General features: G+C 39.4%; 1 protein-coding gene across 2 annotated transcripts; it reads left to right on the top strand.

The window, feature by feature from the left end:
* Positions 1–895: 895 nt before the first annotated feature.
* LOC107596146 (tumor necrosis factor alpha-induced protein 2-like) lies at positions 896–18,154 on the top strand. 2 transcript variants are annotated; one of them, XM_016286812.1, is made up of 14 exons: positions 896–1,034; positions 6,030–6,559; positions 8,238–8,458; positions 8,817–9,591; positions 11,141–11,255; positions 11,376–11,486; positions 11,660–11,760; positions 12,048–12,158; positions 12,465–12,600; positions 12,682–12,804; positions 12,885–13,040; positions 13,417–13,538; positions 16,667–16,826; positions 17,215–18,154. In XM_016286812.1, the coding sequence occupies exons 2-14, from the start codon at positions 6,045–6,047 to the stop codon at positions 17,374–17,376; spliced, it is 2,808 nt and encodes a 935-aa protein (XP_016142298.1). In that variant the 5' UTR covers positions 896–1,034; positions 6,030–6,044; the 3' UTR covers positions 17,377–18,154. The 2 variants fall into 2 exon arrangements, with proteins under 2 accessions (XP_016142298.1, XP_016142299.1); XM_016286813.1 differs by lacking the exon at positions 16,667–16,826 and having other exon boundaries at positions 17,055–18,154.
* Positions 18,155–19,464: the final 1,310 nt, after the last annotated feature.

The following is a 19,464-nucleotide window of genomic DNA, read 5'->3' as shown; positions in this document are numbered from 1 at the left end:
GCTTTGATTTTTAAGATTTAAGGCCCCCCTGGAAGTTTGCTGAGGCCCCCTAATAGGCACCAGCGCCCTGGTTGAGAACTACTGTTTTAGTAGATTCATTCTAGTCAGCTGGATGTGCTTGACCACTTACCCAAGAAGCCATTGGGGTTTGTGCTAAATCACTGGATTTCATACCATTCCTGAAGCATCCAAAATGTTGAGTTCTTAGGATTTTTAAAGAACAATTAAAACCTCTGTGCTAAATGTAATTCCAAACCCTGATCCTGCTGTGTGTGCTTTAAAAAGTATATTTTTTATGGTGTCATCTTACATCACAGGTGTTTACGTGTGAATTGAGAGTGTACAAAAAAAACCCCAGCTGAGGTCACTGGAATATTAGGATGTTGCTTTTAAACTAATGAAATCTTAAATTTGAGGTACAGAACCTGAGGTTAAGTGTCTTGCACATGGACAGACTTGTGATGGGCTCTGTGCACTGAATGCATCTGCCAATTACCAATTCTTGGTAATAAATGCTAAGCATTCAAATATGAGAATTACAGAAATAGCCCATTCCATATCTTCTAATAGGACAGGTTTTAAGAGTTTCTGTTATTATGTCAACTGTTTAAGATTAAGATTATTTACATTAAGAACATTATTATTATTATTATTATTATTTTTATTTTTAAAGTAACTTGAGGTGAATAGTTGTATGTTTATGTGTGTTCAAGAGTAAATCAACTTGTGTAAATCAACATGATTGCATATGTGAATAAATGTGTACCTGCCTGTGTATTTAAAGCTGTACATGTGTTGTTGTATGTATGTGTGTGTGTGTGTATGTTTGTTTAGGGAGGGTGTCTCTTTTTCCTCAGGAAAATGCATCATCATCTGGTAGCAAACTGAACGGCGGCCTCCGACATTCCAATACAAGGCCCCAAAATCTTGGAGACAGACACACACACTTTTGCTCTCTTACTGATAGGCTCTCTATCACTCTCACAGACACTGGAATGGATTTGCCCTGAGCTGACTGCCCACTGCAGCATAAGGTAAGAGATAGATATGTCCTTGTGCTTGTATGTGTGTGTTTTTATCAATACATATATTTAGATTTTTATTATTGTATTATCAGTCAAATTCAGTTTTACAGATTTCTTTCTAAATACAGATGATAAATTAGTCACATGATTGTTTTAAGATTTGCTTATGTACTTCAACATCTTATCAAAATTAAAACTAAAATCCTTTTTAAAAAGGAGGGAAGGTAAACGTCACTATACAAAGTAAGAACATATTTTGACAGGACAGTAAACAGAAAAAATATATGTTTTATATATATATATATACGTAACACTCACAGTCTACTACTACTCTTGACATGCAGTTGCAAAGTTACTTATAGTTAGTAGAATGTCTAAAGTGTAACCTTATATATATAAAATATATAACTAACTTTATAACTGTCCACAATAATTCAAATTTATATATATGACTTATAGTTAACCACACACACATATATTGTCTAAAACTCTTTTAATTAGTTATTCATATGCACTTCACAGTTGCTCCCTGATCTGAGCTCAAAAACATGAAATGGTGTTTAATGATCTATTATTTTTTTATTAGTGTAATAATTATTAGGTACTGATGATCATGAGTTTAATTAATAATGTTAATTGTTAATGTAAAAAATGTTAATTTATGACAAAATATACTCCAAATGCTTAATTTAGTTCTTAGCAAATTAAACAGCTCCAGCAATTTTCCTTCCTCTAAACATTATACTGGAGATACATTTGATTTTATTGCTGTTTTGACCTTACTAATCCTGTAATTCAGGTAAACTCTACAGCATTTGCTAATCAAACGGGAGCAAATAATTCAGTGCCCTGCAGACTGCTCTATGCCGCAGAGTGTATTTTCAGATGTGTAACTACAGTCCAACATATTTCTGAAGAGTCATCAGAAGTCCTGATGCTACTGAAGTTCACCTATAACTAGGGTGACCATATGGGCCATTTTTACGGGACGCACCCTTGCCAGGATTTCTATAGGCCTATTGCCTAAAATATCCAGGTTTTGGCTGTTAGCACTGTGCAGATCGATCGTTGTATGACATTATTTCACGAGAGCTATAGAGAGCAGAGCAGACGGCTCCTTATGCTTTTAAATCGCTCTTGCGGTACTTTCGTGTCATACAATGATCGGTGTGCAGCTTCAAGTCAAATGAACGAACGAACAAACACGTCCGCGTATTTGCATCACTTTGATCGTTCTCACCTTCTCACACGCGACGGGCCACGATTGGTCGATTATGTACAATACCTGCATGTTATTGGTCAAACTACTTTGGATGTTTTAGGCCAGGGATGCCCACATTCGGTCCTGGAAGGGCCAGTGTCCTGCAGAGTTTAGCTCCAACCCTAATCAAACACACCTGAAGCAGCTAATCAAGGTCTCACAAGGCATACTAGAAACTTCCAGGCAGGTGTGTTGAGGCAAGCTGGAGCTAAACTCTGCAGGACACCGGCCCTCCAGGACCGAGTTTGGGCACCCCTGTTTTAGGCAATATAAAAATCCTGGCCAGGACGTGTCCCATATAAATGGCACATATGGCCACCCTACCTATAACTAAAAATGGATAATCACTCTTTTATTCAATTTGCCTGTTTTTTTTTACTTGTTAATTGTACTAATTCATTGTTCATCTGATATTTATCTGATGCTGATAGAGTGAAATCCTTTGCCAAGCACTTTTTTTCTTTTGCTAAAACTCAGCAATTCATTGTGCTTTTATTTACTTTTATAGTCCAGACTATTAGATTCTGTGGTGGCCCTGTTTCTAGTTTTTCTTTCATCTGTTAATGTTTGTTTAATATTTGTTTGTCTCTAAACATATACATATTATTAAAGAAATACACATCTTGTTCCTTTACAAGTGATGTTTTCCCGTCTTTTACCGGGAATTATGTAAGAACAAAAATACTTGCAGAAGGTCCACCTGGAATCCAGACAATAAATAACCAAATGGATCAGTTTAATTTTAGTACTCATTCAGCTGACGCAAATGCCTTGCTGAAAGGTGCAATGGTGATGGGTTATGATTGATGAAACTAAAGAGTTTGAACCTAGAACCTTTTGGTTCCCAGCCCAGATCTTTACCCACCACAACAGGGGAACTTTACGCAGAAATAATGCAAAGCAGGGATGCTGAAACACAATCACAGGGGTCACTGTGTGTTACACAACAGCACCTTCCTCTCTCTTCCTTCCACCGTTGCTCTCTCTTTCTCTCACTCTATCGCTCACTTTATCTTAAAGGGGTCATAGGATGCTACATGCAGTTTTACAAGTTGTTTGAATTTCATGATCCAGCCTCATCTACTGAAGAAGTGAGTATAATGTTTTTTAATGAATCTTTGCAAATCGCCTTTCCTAATAATGTGCTAATTAGCAAGTTTCACGATGAATGCGGCTAAAGTAAACAGTCCCTCAGAGAGCGGCTCGAAAGAGGGGGGCAGGGTCAGCAGAGCTCATTAACATTTAAAGGAAAATGCTACAAAAACGGCTTGATCTGAAAAGAGCTGTTTTTGACAGGGTAAAAAAGGTGTTTTTTACACTACCATTGAGAAATTTTAACCAAACTATGTTACATACTTTTCATTAAGACTCTAAAGAATCATATAAACTTGTGGAAAATGGGCATCCTATGACCCCTTTTATGTATATTTCAGGAGGCTTTGTTCAAATTGCACAAGGAATGCACTTATTGTTTACCTGTTGATAGATTTACTACTAAAGTAAACTACTACTACTACAAATAAGAATTTGTTGGTAAATACTTTATTAATCCCCTGAGAGACTATGCAGAAAGTGAGTGTGTGTGTGGTGTTTGTGTTTGAGTAAAGAGTGTGTATGTTCTGAGAAACCCTGAGGACAGGAAACTATTCTGACACATCTGGATGGAAGCTTCCATTATAGAAGCTTAAAAACTGCTTATGTCCTAAATTAAAAACTGCTAAAGAACACACACATACATATGCTGTTAATGCACTCAGCTCACCGGAATACTGAACAATGAGAATGCAACAAGGCAAAGTCATTTAAGGCAGACCTGATAAAGGCGGTTTGAGCAGGTTTCAGCTCTGGTTACCTTTAAGCAAGACACATACTTCAGACGTGCTTTTTGACATGATACAATATACAAGAAAATCTTGTTTAGATGCATTTAAAGGGGTCATGTGATGTTGCTAAAAATAACATTATTTGGTGTATTTGGTGTAATGAAATGTGTTTATGCGGTTTAAGGTTCAAAAAACACATTATTTTCCACATACTTGTAGCGAATCAGCTCATGGGGAAATATGAATAATTAACCATAACTAGTTATAATTAACTATTCATATTTTAGATCCACTGTAGATATTTAGCTGACCACTCAGGGTCAACCGTCTTGTCAATTCTAAGAACGTTAATTTCCTGGTTAAAGGAAATAACCTTCTTACTGTACAATTCTATAAGTTTGTAACGTAAATCTGCATGATTATTGACTCCGGTTATGAGTAAACAATGAACACGTCAAGTGTGATACAAGTAAGGTTTTATTAACTACATAAACACTTAAACTAGTCTAACATACTACATAAACACATTAAGCCGGTCTAACATACACATACACACACACACACATACAGTTGGTATAGAAAAGGGTTAAAGTTTAACTCAGCATAGAAAGAGGCATAAAGAATGGATTTTATGGAACACTTTGCATGTATATTCAACAGATCAAAGCCTTCAGGGATACGTCAGATACTGAGTTCAAACACACCTTTGTAAAAAGGTGTAACTGATACTTAATGTATCAATTAATAAGACTAAGTTTGAAACTTAGCGAGTCTCGGCGGTCTGAAAGAGATTCCTGATGCAAATCTTAAAGCTTCCCGTAGATCTTTGCTGAATTCAGGTCGATGAAAAGAACCAGTTTGAGTCAGAGTCACTTGATGAATGAAAAGGACTAGGCCGGAGCCCGGCACGAGCTTTGGTATCCTGGAGCGTTTCTCACATCTTCATCTTAGCATCTCACTGAACCACCGAACAGCGGGTCACATGGTGTGTCAGCTTTAAGGTCAGAGAAGACCCCCGCCTCTCAAGATGGGCTTATCCAATGAGAAAAGCCGGAATCCCAAGTGGGCGTTTTGAGATCCTGTGGAGTTTATGGCTCTTTGTGTGGAAACATGGTACTTTAGTATCTGAAACTTTGATTGAAAATACTAAAGGTTCTCAGGGCACTAATATATTGCCTACGTACCAACAAATAATATACATTCTTGTTTAGATCATCAGAAGGCGAATTCATAGATACTAAACAAGCTATGTTGTATTTCCTCAGCAACCAGCACGGATCAGCTCCAGGCATGACGAAGCAGATTCGCAAACAAAGTAGTTTCGCTTTCACAATGAAACACAGTGCTTTCACGACATGGCGGCGGCAACAACAATACTACAGCAAGAATAAAAGTTGCGCCTTCTTTCTTTGCGTGAACATTTGGGTGGCATTATGCAAATCTTCCCAGATAGTGACGTAGGTATGTGGGGGCGTGTTAGAACAAGCCATTTTAGGTAGGTGTGGCTGACTCTTAACTTTTATAAAGAATATCTCTTTGGATTTGAGACTTAAGTCTTTGCAACTTTACAGATCTTCTTTATGCACCAAGAGCTTGTAACACTCCAAAGGGAAAGGAAAAATTGAAATCGCATCATATGACCCCTTTAACAAATAAAATGTAAAAATAAAAAATATTTAATAGTGTGTGTATATATATATATATATATATTCATCAATATATATGTATCCAATTACTGCAGTTGACTGAACTCAGTGGAATTTAAATGGAATTCTGCAGATGTGTGACACAAACTGTTTGGAAAAACCTGTAATATGAGATCTTCAGGATACATAATACAAATGCATTTCAATTAAATGAGATGAGATTTTAATGAGAATTGATTTTGATCTATGTTACAATGTCCGTTTTGTCTTCTAGTTAACCAGTGCCAGGATGCCCATCCTCAAGAGGCTGCCCAGGAGGTTTAAGAGTAACTACAGCAATGGTGATCTCCAAAAGAGTAATCTCACTAATGGTGAACTCATCATAATGAGTAACCATAGCAACGGGGAACTCATTCTGCCACCATCCGATCTGAATCCGTTTGAGGGGGCATGGGCAGGCATGGGGTGGAATAATGAAGAAGGTGGGGTCTGGGAGAATGGACAAGACTACCAGAGGTCATCCCAGGTGAGCAAAGCACTGGAGAATGAGGCAAATGCTGAGCAGCGTGGAGGGTCAAAGGTTACTGAAGGATCAAAAGAAAAGAGAGGAACTCTGGAACGAATCTGTGGCTCATCACCATTGAAGACCCTTGGCAAATTAGGCAAGGGGCTGCGTATGACAGGAAGAAACATGTGGGGCGCCACTCCTTCACAACGGAGTGCCACCCTCCCGGCGACACCTGCCTCAGAAAAGAAAAAAAAGAACTATCGACGAGCCTCAGAGGAGATCATGACTTTACTGAGGTGAGAATGGTAATATGCATATTATATAGCAGTGGTTCTCAACTGGTTATGCTGGTTAGGCAATGGTTAGGCTATGGTTTCCCATACTAAAAACACAAATATCATTAAAGTCAAACACTGGAATGCTTTATTATAATCATGAAATGTTGAGGCCCAAGTACACTGAACAAAATTATAATCGCAACACTTTTGTTTTTGCCCCCATTTTTCATGAGCTGAACTCAAAGATCTAAGACTTTTTCTATGTACACAAAAGGCCTATTTCTCTCAAATATTGTTCACAAATCTGTCTAAATCTGTGTTAGTGAGCACTTCTCCTTTGCCGAGATAATCCATCCACCTCACAGGTGTGGCATATCAATATGCTGATTAGACATCATGATTATTGCACAGGTGTGCCTTAGACTGGCCACAATAAAAGGCCACTCTAAATTGTGCAGTTTTATCACACAGCACAATGCCACAGTTGCAAGTTTTGAGGGAACGTGCAATTGGCATGCTGACTGCAGGAATGTCCACCAGAGCTGTTTGTTATGTCTATGTCTATGATGTGTTGCACTGCGTGAGGCAAATGGTATGAAAACGCCCTCACCTGCCATGATTTAAAACGCTGTGTAAACATTGTGTCAACTTATTTCGCAAGTATGGAGAACAGCGATAGATGGACGGACGCTGAAGTGCAGGCACTTGTAGCAAATGTAGCACTGCCATTTGTCGTTGGAGATTCTTAGTCCTCCTTTCCGTTCTTTCAATCGCTTTACTTATATGTCCACTTTCCATGTCCATTATTGTGAAACCCGCGAGACACAACAAACACAGCTCCAATCACAGCGTCCTCCATCCTCCTGTTGTTAATGTTGTTCTTCTTTGTTTCTGTTGTTGAACGCCGCGCACAAATGACATTGCTGTCGACCGGCTTACGTCACTTCTTAGTACACACTGTCGGTGCGAATGCAACCCTTTAAATGTATACACACTGCTTGCAAACAAACGGGTCCTGGAGACAACAAAAATTGGTGGCGTATTCAGCAGGCACCCTTTTATACTGCCGGGCGCCCACCCATGACGTCACAGGCTACGTGGCCCAATAGATTTGGAGTATTTTTCATATGTGCTTCAGAAACCGGTACTGCCGGCAGCATTCCCCAATGTGTCTACCAGACGACACAGCGCGAGTTCCCTGGAAGGGGAACCTTTACAATTTTTATCTCAAGTACATTTAAAGAATCTTTCATACAATTGTGCTTAATCTTGTCTTTTTGTGTAAGTTGAATTTTATAAAATGTTTGTTTTTATTATATTGTATTTATGATACTATGTTGTTGAATATTTTATTTGTATCTGCCATGTAATAGCCGATGAAGCTGATATGGCAGTAAATTAAAATACAACCAACCACAGCCCTTGACATCAACAACAAAAGAAATATGATGCATTAATTCCCACTGTTAAATGTTGACATTTATTATATTTTGCCATCATAATTATGTATGATTGTAAATATTGAATATTATTAGTTGTGCAGCATTGTTTGCATTTAGCATTTTTTTCAGACCAGACCTGAAACCAACCAGTTGAGAATCAGTGCTGCACAGATCATTATTTCTGAGTCTAGTTATTTTCTGCAGTTGTTGTAAAGGTATTTGAAAGGACATTTTTTAATAACTTCTCTCCTCAGGTTGGCAGGCCGTCGTAAGGAGAGTGAGCGCAGAGATAGTCTACCTACAGGTGATCTGACCACTGAAAATGATGAAGACAGTCGCAGGCGTCCCTCATTCCTACGAATGGTCAGTCTGAGCAAACTCAGAGGAGACTCGCTAACAAACCGCAGCTCGCAGGAAGACGAGCAAGAGTCAGTAGAAGAAGAACCACCAGTCAAACGCAGGGAGCCACTATCAGGTACAACTGTGTTTTTGCTTTTGTTACATCTGTACTTGTTTGTACTTTTTATGGCACGTACAAAGTGTAACGGTCAGGGGTCTCCATGTTTGAACCATAACACCATGAACTTAATGAGCAGTATCAAGGTCCAAAAGTCCCTGTGATTCAGTGGCCAATCAACAAACACTTTCACAGAGACAGGAAATGACATACTTTCTTTGTGCAGCAGATCCTACCTGATAATCTCAGGGCAAGGAGAGAAAATCGGAACTGTGTCAATGTACAGCCTGTTCCAAAGACAACAACACATCAAGTGATTAAACACATGGCTGTAAATGACAATTAACACTACTCAATCTCTCACTTTCTCTCATAGTGTTGGAGATCCTACAGTTAGTTAATCAGAGAGACCTGCTGCTAGCCGACACGCACATCCAGGAGCTTGAGAGGGAGTGTGAACTTGATCCCTCCCTCTTGACACAAATCACACACACTCCAACCTCGCCCAGTAACATAACTACTTCCACACTCACATTTTCTCCATGGCTCCCCCTGTTGACTGGTTCAGGCAGTGAGAATTCCGGCCCAAGCATGTGGGATGCTGGGCTGCGCAAAGTGAAAGACGTTGAGTTGCTTTACGAAGCTCTTCAGAGAGAGATGTGGGACGTGGTGAGGGAGTCGCTACGTCAACCCTGCAGCGGGCCTCAGCTTGGCCTAGTGGTGCTGGTCATTCAACAGGAGGAGCAGGCTGACAAGGTCTGGGCCCTGCGGCAAGAGGCCCAGTCCACCGTCCAAGCTGGTGACCAATCCGAAGACCATTCCCGGCCTTCCAAGCGTCCCAGGAGTCTGCGTCAAAGGTGGGTGGAGGCTGTGGGAGAGGCAGCTGACTGGTGTCTTCCACAACCAGGGGGCATCGCTGCAGGCCAGATGGGCATGTATTTGGAGCGTTTGAGAGGCAGAGTGGTGGAAGACATGGATGCGGCACGTCGGAATGTGGTGGCGGTTTATCCCGAGGAGTTTGGTGTGTTTCAGATCTACATGCAGAGTTATCACAGGGCTGTTGCCAAACGACTGAAGACCGTCACTAGTGGACCCATTCAGATCACAGACACATACTCACTGCTGGACTGGATCTACAACATTTACAACAGGTATTTTCACATGTATACATGGACACTGAGGTGTGTTTTCTATTTTTACACACACCTTTCCTGCAGTAACATTCCACTTGGTTTAATGACCCAGTGGAAGAATGATCTCAGGTCTATTAATATCAGATGCATTGTTTATTATAATGAACAAGAACGGTGCTGAATACCTGGAAGAATTACTATACACATGCACAACACCGGTCTTGTGTGCTAAAAGTAGCCACACTACTAATTTGACTGTATTTTTCAGTAGCATAACAATATTTCAGCACTTTAATGAAATGAAAATGTAATGCATGTTTAGCAAATAGAAAAACAAAAAACAAAACCATAGATCATGTTGTGAAAAATGTTTGCAGGACTTCTCCAGTTATTTACTTTAAAAAGTTTTTAAAGAAGAGCTTGTTACTGTGTTCTTAAATTTTATGTGGAAATAAGCCCCTTAACACCCACAAATGTCTATTAGACTAGTGAATCAGTTAATTATGGCCCTCAGCACTGGAAAGTGTGAAAGTTCATTCTAGTGAATTGGTTTGTACTAATCATTCATGTAAATGAATCCCTGTACTATATTTATGACTCAGTTATGTAAAATAGGAAGTTATTGTGTTTATCTGTTCTAGTTTGAGACACTCTTAAAAATAAAAGTTTTAATTTAATTGGAACTTTTCCATGGCACAAAAGGTTCTTTATAGTAGAAAAAAGTTCTTTAGATTATTAAAATGTTCTTCAGTCTAAGAAAAAAATTTTTTTTAAGAACTGTTCACTTAAAGGTACTTTAGGGAGTCCAGATTGGTTGTTCTATGACATCACTGCCCCTTTTTGGGACCTTAATTTTTTAAGAGTGTACTGTCACCCTAATTGAGATTGTTTATTCATTCAAACCCCCTATTGTTTTGGTGCCAGCAAACATACAACTTTGATTTAATGAAACGTTAAATCATTAGATTGTTACATTTTATTTACTGTTATTCATTTAATTAATTTTATTATTATTCAGTTTGTGCAGTTGTGGCCTAATTGTTTGAGAGTCGGACTTATAACCTGAAGGTTGCTGATTCAATTCCCAGTACCGGCAGTAAATGTAGGTGGGGGGAGTGAATGAACAGCGCTCTCTTCCACCCTCATTACCCACAACTGAGGTACACTTGAGCAAGGCACCTAACCCCCAATTGCTCCCTGGGTGCCACAGCAAAATGGCTGCCCACTGCTCCGGGGTGTTCACGGTGTGTGTTCTCTACTCACTGCTGTGTGTGTGCAGTGTGCACTTGGATGGGTGAAATGCAGAGCACAAATTCCGAGTATGAGTTACCATACTTGGCCGTCACGTCACGTCATATGTCTTCTTGCTTAGGCTTGCTTAGCTTTTTTGTTGCAGACAAACTACTTAAAAAAAAAATGTAAACAGTAGCTTCTCTGTAGTCTGTCTACTTCAAATTATAATTAGGTTGTTACTTTCCCAACACTGCACAACACAAATGATCTTGAACACACTAGACACTTATGGACACACAAACATGCACTAGTTCTGACTGTTAGTGTCCCATAGGGACGTCCTGGCTTCAGTTGGAGCAATGGGCACTATAGTGTGTGAAGCTCTAGAACCTCTACTGCCTGAAGATGTCATAGACCGGCTGGAACAGGACTGCGTCGAAACTGTTTGGGTAAAACTTTTAGAAAACTTTTGAGTCAAATTATGCATTACTTATTAATCTATGGAAACAAAATAATTGTGTTAAAATAATATCCACTGTGTGTGTGTGTGTGTGTGTGTGTTTGTACAGGACAAGATGACTACAGAGCTCTCGCAAGTTTTGGATGATGAAGAAAAGCGATGGGCTCAGACACTGCACATTGAAGAGTATCAGTCTGGCCTCGCCCGTTCTGTTATACAGGTAATACCATCAATCCTACGCATCTACAGCCATTACTGCATTCTTTGGAATCTGACTGTATGCATGCCTTCCACTTTATGTTTGGCAATGTATGTTGGTGTATGTGAATGATAATATTTACAAGGTCGTTGTGAATATCTTTTTGTATCCATGTGTGTCTTAATCTGTTTCAGAGGCTAAAGGTAGATATGGACAGATCAACAGCTGTCAGTCAGCCACTAGGAGCTCGTGTTGCTCGCTGCACTTTGAATGGACTTGCAGATTTCCTGCACAGGTGAGATAGGGACAAGATAGTATGATCATAATAATGCTGATGATGACAAAAGCCACACAAAAATTATGATCATGTTTACTAAAAGATATTTACAGACTCATATAATTAATCTAAAGCTCAGAAGAGACACTGACATCACAATAATCGTGTGCACATCTATGGTTGGGCACTTTTTATAATTGTGTTGTTCCTACATTGTATTCAAAGAGTGACTTTTTCGTCTCCACTTTTGAATAGGGAGGTCTAAAATTATGAGATTTGTGTGTTTGTGTGTCTGTGGTATTTAGTTTCCAGAGAAAGGTTGAGATGTTCCATGACACGCAGTCAGAGTTTGGGGATCGTGGGGATGGATCTGTCTCCAGGACCATCGCTCTTGTCAACTGTGTTCCACCTTTCAGGTTTTTCATCTTATTCATCATATCCATCTATTCAAAGTTCTCCCCTCCCAAGAATAATGTGCATTTTGCAACATATAACAAGAACAATAGAAAACAAAATAAGAGAATGTGATTCTGTTCATAGTCAGGAGAATCATGACTCAATTGATCAGTAACCCAAATGCACAAACTTAAAACAATGTTTATGAAAGATATCCAAGAATAATATAAATGATATGAAAAGAATAATGCAATGAAATAGCACTAAAATAAAAAATAAGATGACTATAACTGTGCAAGATTTAAATCCTGTGTTGAACTCTGTAGGAATTTTGTGGAGCGCTGTCGTCTGTGTGACACCTTTGGCAGTGAGGACGTCTCCCAGCAAGCTCAGTCGTCTCTGGAGCGAATTGTTAACCAGTCAGTGCAAGTTCTCTCGGACATACTGTTTGAAAACATCAGGGTGAGACACTTGCACACATTCACATCTGACCCAGATATGCTTCTTAAAGCATTCACTCATGATTTTCTGGCATGATTCCAGCCATTCTTCGATAAGCTGGTGAAGAGGAAGTGGCTGGAAAACACTGAGGCCTATGAGAGCATTGAGATGTCTATTAAACAGCACTTTAAAAAGTTCCGCAGAATGGACTGCCCTCCGTATCAGGTACGACTTGGAGCACTCATGCTTTCTCACAGACGGTTTGGTTGGTTGGTTGACTGATTGATCATCTGATTGACTATCAGGCATTGGTGAATGAGGTGCACAGGCGGGTCCTGGTTGAATATGTTCGTGCCATCATGAGGGGGCGGGTCATTTGTACATCACTCAAAATGAGGAAGAGAGTGGCATTCCGTCTGCAGGATGAGGCCAAACAGCTGAAGGCTCTTTTTAAAGATCTGGTCAGTGCCACTAAGTTTAATAAAGATTATGCCTTACATTATCTTAAATGATTTCCAAATATGATAATCTCCTTACGAGGGACCTTCTCACTATATAAAGGCAGCTACGTATTTTCATGCATAAAGACCCATTTATAGAATGAAAAATAAAAACTTTCGGTTAAGTCGAAAACATCGATCTTGTTTCATCCCAACATTTACTGTACTGTACTGTTAGGTGCGTAAACCTGACGATAAGCATAAAACTATGGCTGTCAATGGAAAAAAAAATTATTTGCGAAAAGCCATTACAAATCAGATTGACATTTTTTTTTTTTTTTTTTTTTTTACAAAAATGCCAACACCAAAATTAGTTAATTAAATTATTTTTTCACAGGAGTCAACTTCCTTCTGGTTGGACAGTATAATTGTTCACCTGGCAGACATCATAGTTTTGGAGGACACTCCCTCTATTCAGATGGAAGTCGGAGTTTTGGTGAAGGAATTTCCAGATATACGGTAAGACCACCAGGACAAATGAATCAAACCCATTTTCAGAGGCCTGTCATGAAACTATGATGCAGGGATACCCAGAAATGGCATGTGTATGGTTTGGTTTCTAACATACCTTCTAATCAACTCCAGTACCTTTTCTTTATGTGCCCTCACTAGTTAGAATAATTCTCTCAGAACAATCATGGAATGACAGAAAACAAAGAATTTCTGACCTACACCTCGCTCCAAACAAATCCACTAACTGCTTCATTTCCGCTCCACACCACATGCTCTGGAATACAGTACATCTGCTGATGTACTCTATTTCAGCACTCTTAGGGGTGATTCACACGCAACATGTTTTGGCTTTTAAATAACCAAGATCTAAGCAGTGAAATGTAAAAAAAACGCAAGGTGTAGAAGTTGTACAACTACTAGCATTTTTAGAACACTATGTACCATGAGATACTGCAAAAAATACAAAACCAATGTTTTCATAGAAAAGTGAGGCTGGAATGCAAAAATGCATTTTGTGTGAATGGCCCTTTAGAAAGCAACTAGGCCAATAAAATTTAAGGACTGGAACCAAGTTTTGTTTAAAGGGGTCATATGATGCGTTTGAACATTAAAGCATGTCAACATATTCTGTTACACCAAATACACAAAATAATGATCTTTAAAAAAGCATCATATGACCCCTTTAAAGGGGTCAGCTTTAATGTTCAAAAAACACATTATTTTTCAAATACTGTATATTATTGTAGGTCCTCTATGCCCCGCCTCTCTCAAACGCTTAGTTTTCTACAAAGTCCCTCCTTCCGACAAGCGCAGTCTGCTCTGATTGGCCAGCTGACCCAGTGCATTGTGATTGGCCGAACACCGCAAGCACTCGTCATAAATGTAACGCCCCTTACAATAATCGCGAGCTTCAGCTTTCAAAATAAATGTAAAGACAGAGCCCGAAAGGGGAACAGAGTCGCGTGACAGACACAGTGATGAAGCTGGTATGTGTGCAGTACACAAGCCACGGTTAAGACAGCTGACTCCACTGTGATGTGACCCCCCCTCTCTCTTGCTCTCTCTCACTCTCTCGTGCTCTCTCTCGCTCTCGCTCTCTCTCTCTCTCTCTCGCTCGCTCGCGCACACACACACACAATGCGCAAAACTCTGCATTTGAACAGTCAATAGCAAATACTTAAAGTAATAACAAAACAGTAGCTGATTCAGAAGCGCCAGATTGTCATAGCAAAGTCAGAATGACCTCCTCTCCTAGGTTCACGAAACGGTCGTCCATAAAATGCATTGCTGTTCTGTTGTAAGTCATCTTAAAGATTCCTAAATGCATCTACTTTCGGAAGGCCAAATAAAGTGCTTTTGCTTTCGCCTAGAAACACACAGCGTCTCCCTGACATAGCTGCTTCAACACTAACTGCGGTTACTGAAACCACACCTTCTTTCTTTGCGTGCACATTTGGGCGGCATTATGCAAATATTTCCACATAGTGAGGTAGATATGTGGGGGCGTGTTAGAACGAGCCGTTTTAGGGGGGCGTGGCAGAGTCTTAACTTTGATAAAGTATATCTCTTTGGTTTTGAGACTTTAGTCTTTGCAACTTCAGGATCTTATCTATGCACAATCAGCTTGTAACACTCCAAAGAGAAAGGAAAACTTGAAATCGCATCATATGACCCCTTTAAAAACTGCAATAAAACAGAAGCCAAATGTAGAACAGGATGTAGATTTTTTTTTTATAGCATAAAACTGGAAGGAACATGTTTTATTGGCTCTTGGAGCACTCAGTATACTAATATGTAACTTTGTCTATTTACATAACTATTACATTAATAAAATTTTGCTGAACACTTTTAGACCTGGGGAAGGGTAGAACCTGAACTCTGTCATCTTAAAGTGCTTTCATTCATGAAAAATCTGACATGTTCCTTTCTCATTTCCTTAAACACTATTTTTCACAACACCTCTCCGTTTCCTGAGGTCATTCTAAGAATGTCTGTCTGAAAATAGTTACCGTGGTGCTCCATCTCAGTGCCAACTTTCCTTTATGTGGACAGGAGAGAACAGCAGACAGTAAACAGGGGAATGGATGAGATGTGACCCCACTTTAGTCCAGTGTTTTTGTTTGAATGAAGATGAGTGTTTGTGTGTGCACTCAGTCACTGGCTGGCAGTGCTCCTGCTTGCTGACGCACGACCCTCCTCAGCAGACAGGAAGTGGCTGTGGAGTACTTCCTGTTCCTGCCAGGTCACAGGAGACTGACTGGTGCCACATTCCAATCAAATACACACACACACCAACTAAAGATCAAAAGCCAAAAAGTGGAGGCTACTTAACTTCTCTTTGTGCTTAGCAGTGGTGCTTCCTGTTTTTGACTGTCTGTCTATGTGAAAGTCTGTCACAGACTCACACTGTCACATTGTTATCTATAGGCAGGGCATGCCATCTTCTCAGTATGGAGCGCTGACTCAGAGTTTGCTTTTTTGTGCCATGAGCACTGTCAAGGGTTCATTACGAAGAAACACATTTGGTTTAAATTCAGGGGCATGTTTAGTGTGTTGGGGGCTCTCTGTAAGTGGTCCCAGGGTGGCCCCCCTCAGTAGAAATCGCGTTCTGCAGGGGCCCCCTGTAACGTGGTGCCTAAATTTCTTACATGACTTTTCTCTGAATTAATGCCAGACTGCTCTTTTTAGTAATATTAAAATGTTTGTGTTTTGTTTTGATCATAAAGTTTCTCTTTGTCCTTTTATCTTAATAATGGTCTAAGCTCCCTTGTAGCATTTTTACTGCTTTATTTTTACTAGTAGTATATATATTTTATTAAGGAATAGTATAGCATTTTAATATCAGCCATTAATAGCTGTAAGATAAATAATAATTATTGGTGCATCTCTACTTTTTCCATTCATTTCTTATGAGCTCACAAATTTTGTCTCTAGTATTATTATTATACAAAAAAAAAAAATATATATATATATATATACACACAGTATATATATATTTTAAATTTGGGTTTATATACTTTTTTCAACCGTGAGCAATGTATTTCTTGTTTTGTGCAAAGGCAAGCACAGTAATGTATGCTTTGAAGCATGAAATATGAACCATGCCCTTGCTCTTTCATTTAATCTCCTCACAGGAAGAGACACATCTCTGCTGTGTTGAATGTCCGTGGGATGGTGCATCAGACAGACCGTCAGGAGATTCTTGCTGTTGTCCGGGACTTGGAGAACAGCGACAGCTCCATCAATCTACCCCGAGATCGTGCCCTCTTCTCTGAAATCGCAGTGGCCAAAGACATGTCCAAAATTTTGTCTTTAAAATTTTTATTATTATTAAAAAAAAAAAAAAAATATATATATATATATATACACACAGTATATATATATTTTAAATTTGGGTTTATATACTTTTTTCAACCGTGAGCAATGTATTTCTTGTTTTGTGCAAAGGCAAGCACAGTAATGTATGCTTTGAAGCATGAAATATGAACCATGCCCTTGCTCTTTCATTTAATCTCCTCACAGGAAGAGACACATCTCTGCTGTGTTGAATGTCCGTGGGATGGTGCATCAGACAGACCGTCAGGAGATTCTTGCTGTTGTCCGGGACTTGGAGAACAGCGACAGCTCCATCAATCTACCCCGAGATCGTGCCCTCTTCTCTGAAATCGCAGTGGCCAAAGACATGTCCTGTCTGGGGCTGGTTCTGATCCGCTTCGGTCTGACTGTGTCATCGTGGGTGGCCAGTGCCCGGCCGCGCCGTAACCGCAGCAGAAGGAGTCGGAATGAGAAACATGTCGACTATAGATCACAATCAAGCCGTGCAAAGCGCTTTACTGAACCTTAAAAATAATAAAATACAGCATAACTACAATGCATAGCATCCTGATATTTAGAAAAGACACAATAAACGATAAATACACAGCATCACAACAAGTATTGCATAATCAAATCAGTATAATATTAAGAAAATATGGCATAAAAATTGCTCAGTCTATTTTCACTCAGTCAGTTGATTCAGACTAGATAAATGTTGTCAGAACCCAGTCAAAAACGAGGATAAGATGAGGTTATGACAGCAAAAGTAAAATCACAACAATACTTGTCCTTCAGAGCACAGCTGGAGTGGAATAAGTCAGTGGACACTTCAAAGGACGGGAAATGATCTTTAATTCTCTCTCGCTTTAAACAGGCTGTTAGTGGACTGCTGTATACTGACTAGCTGGACCTCTGTCGTGTGAACAGCCACATGATTTGAGAGGAGCGGCAGGAAAGTCATCACTGTAGAATGGAGACATGCTGACATTTTTATTAGTGCAGGCTGTGTGCAGAACACTGCTTTAGCTTGACATTAAATCACACACAGAGCAGATGCATGTACATGCTGTGTCAAACACCAGGTACAGGTCTACAATGCATAAACAGCTACATTTGAGATTGTGACATTTAAAGAATGTGAATTCCTCTGATTTTGTACTAATGGTTAGGATTCTGTTCATCTCATTTCTTTTCATGTGTAATCACTTTTCAAATCTGAGCTACTGAGATCTGAAATCTGACATGAATTAAATGGGTGTGTGATAATGTTTCAGGTAAATAAGAACTAATGCCCTATTGACTGGGAAATGAATTATATTGTAATTAAATTGCTGTTTTTTCTTTAACATTTTCTTTTGTTTTTATACACTACTGTTTAAAAGTGTGGGGTCAGTAAGAGTTTAAATACTTTTTTGAAATATTTAATCTTCACCAAGACTGCTTTTATTTGATCAGAAATACAGTAAAAACTGTAATATTGGGAAATATTTTTTTTTCAGTTTAAAATAACTAAAATAATTTTCTTTTCTTTCTTTTTTTAAAGTCCTACTGAACCCAAAATTGAACACTAGTATATATTTTATTCTGAGCCATTTATATGATAAAAGTTCCATGAATAAGTGCTGTTAATTATAGATACAGTGGGGCAAAAAAGTATTTAGTCAGCCACCAATTGTGCAAGTTCTCCCACTTAAAAAGATGAGAGAGGCCTGTAATTTTCATCATAGGTATACCTCAACTATGAGAGACAAAATGAGAAAATAAAATCCAGAAAATCACATTGTAGGATTTTTAAATAATTAATTGGTAAATTCCTCGGTAAAATAAGTATTTGGTCACCTACAAACAAGCAAGATTTCTGGCTCTCACAGACCTGTAACTTCTTCTTTAAGAGGCTCCTCTGTCCTCCACTCGTTACCTGTATTAATGGCATCTGTTTGAACTCGTTATCAGTATAAAATACACCTGTCCACAACCTCAAACAGTCACACTCCAAACTCCACCATGGCCAAGACCAAAGAGCTGTCAAAGGACACCAGAAACTAAATTGTAGACCTGCACCAGGCTGGGAAGACTGAATCTACAATAGGTAAGCAGCTTGGTGTGAAGAAATCAACTGTGGGAGCAATTATTAGAAAATGGAAGACATACAAGACCACTGATAATCTCCCTCGATCTGGGGCTCCACGCAAGATCTCACCCCGTGGGGTCAAAATGACAAGAACTGTGAGCAAAAATCCCAGAACCACACGGGGGGATAAAAGTGAATGACCTGCAGAGAGCTGGGACCAAAGTAACAAAGGCTACCATCAGTAACACACTGCGCCGCCAGGGACTCAAATCCTGCAGTGCCAGACGTGTCCCCCTGCTTAAGCCAGTACATGTCCAGGCCCATCTGAAGTTTGCTAGAGAGCATTTGGATGATCCAGAAAAGGATTGGGAGAATGTCATATGGTCAGATGAAACCAAAATAGAACTTTTTGGTAAAAACTCAACTTGAGGAGAAAGAATGCTGAGTTGCATCCAAAGAACACCATACCTACTATGAAGCATGGGGGTGGAAACATCATGCTTTGGGGCTGTTTTTCTGCAAAGGGACCAGGACGACTGATCCGTG

The sequence above is a fragment of the Sinocyclocheilus grahami genome, unplaced genomic scaffold, assembly GCF_001515645.1.
Source record: "Sinocyclocheilus grahami isolate Dianchi unplaced genomic scaffold, SAMN03320097.WGS_v1.1 scaffold215.1, whole genome shotgun sequence".
Taxonomy (NCBI): domain Eukaryota; kingdom Metazoa; phylum Chordata; class Actinopteri; order Cypriniformes; family Cyprinidae; genus Sinocyclocheilus; species Sinocyclocheilus grahami.
This window is presented reverse-complemented; position numbering and strand designations above follow the sequence as displayed.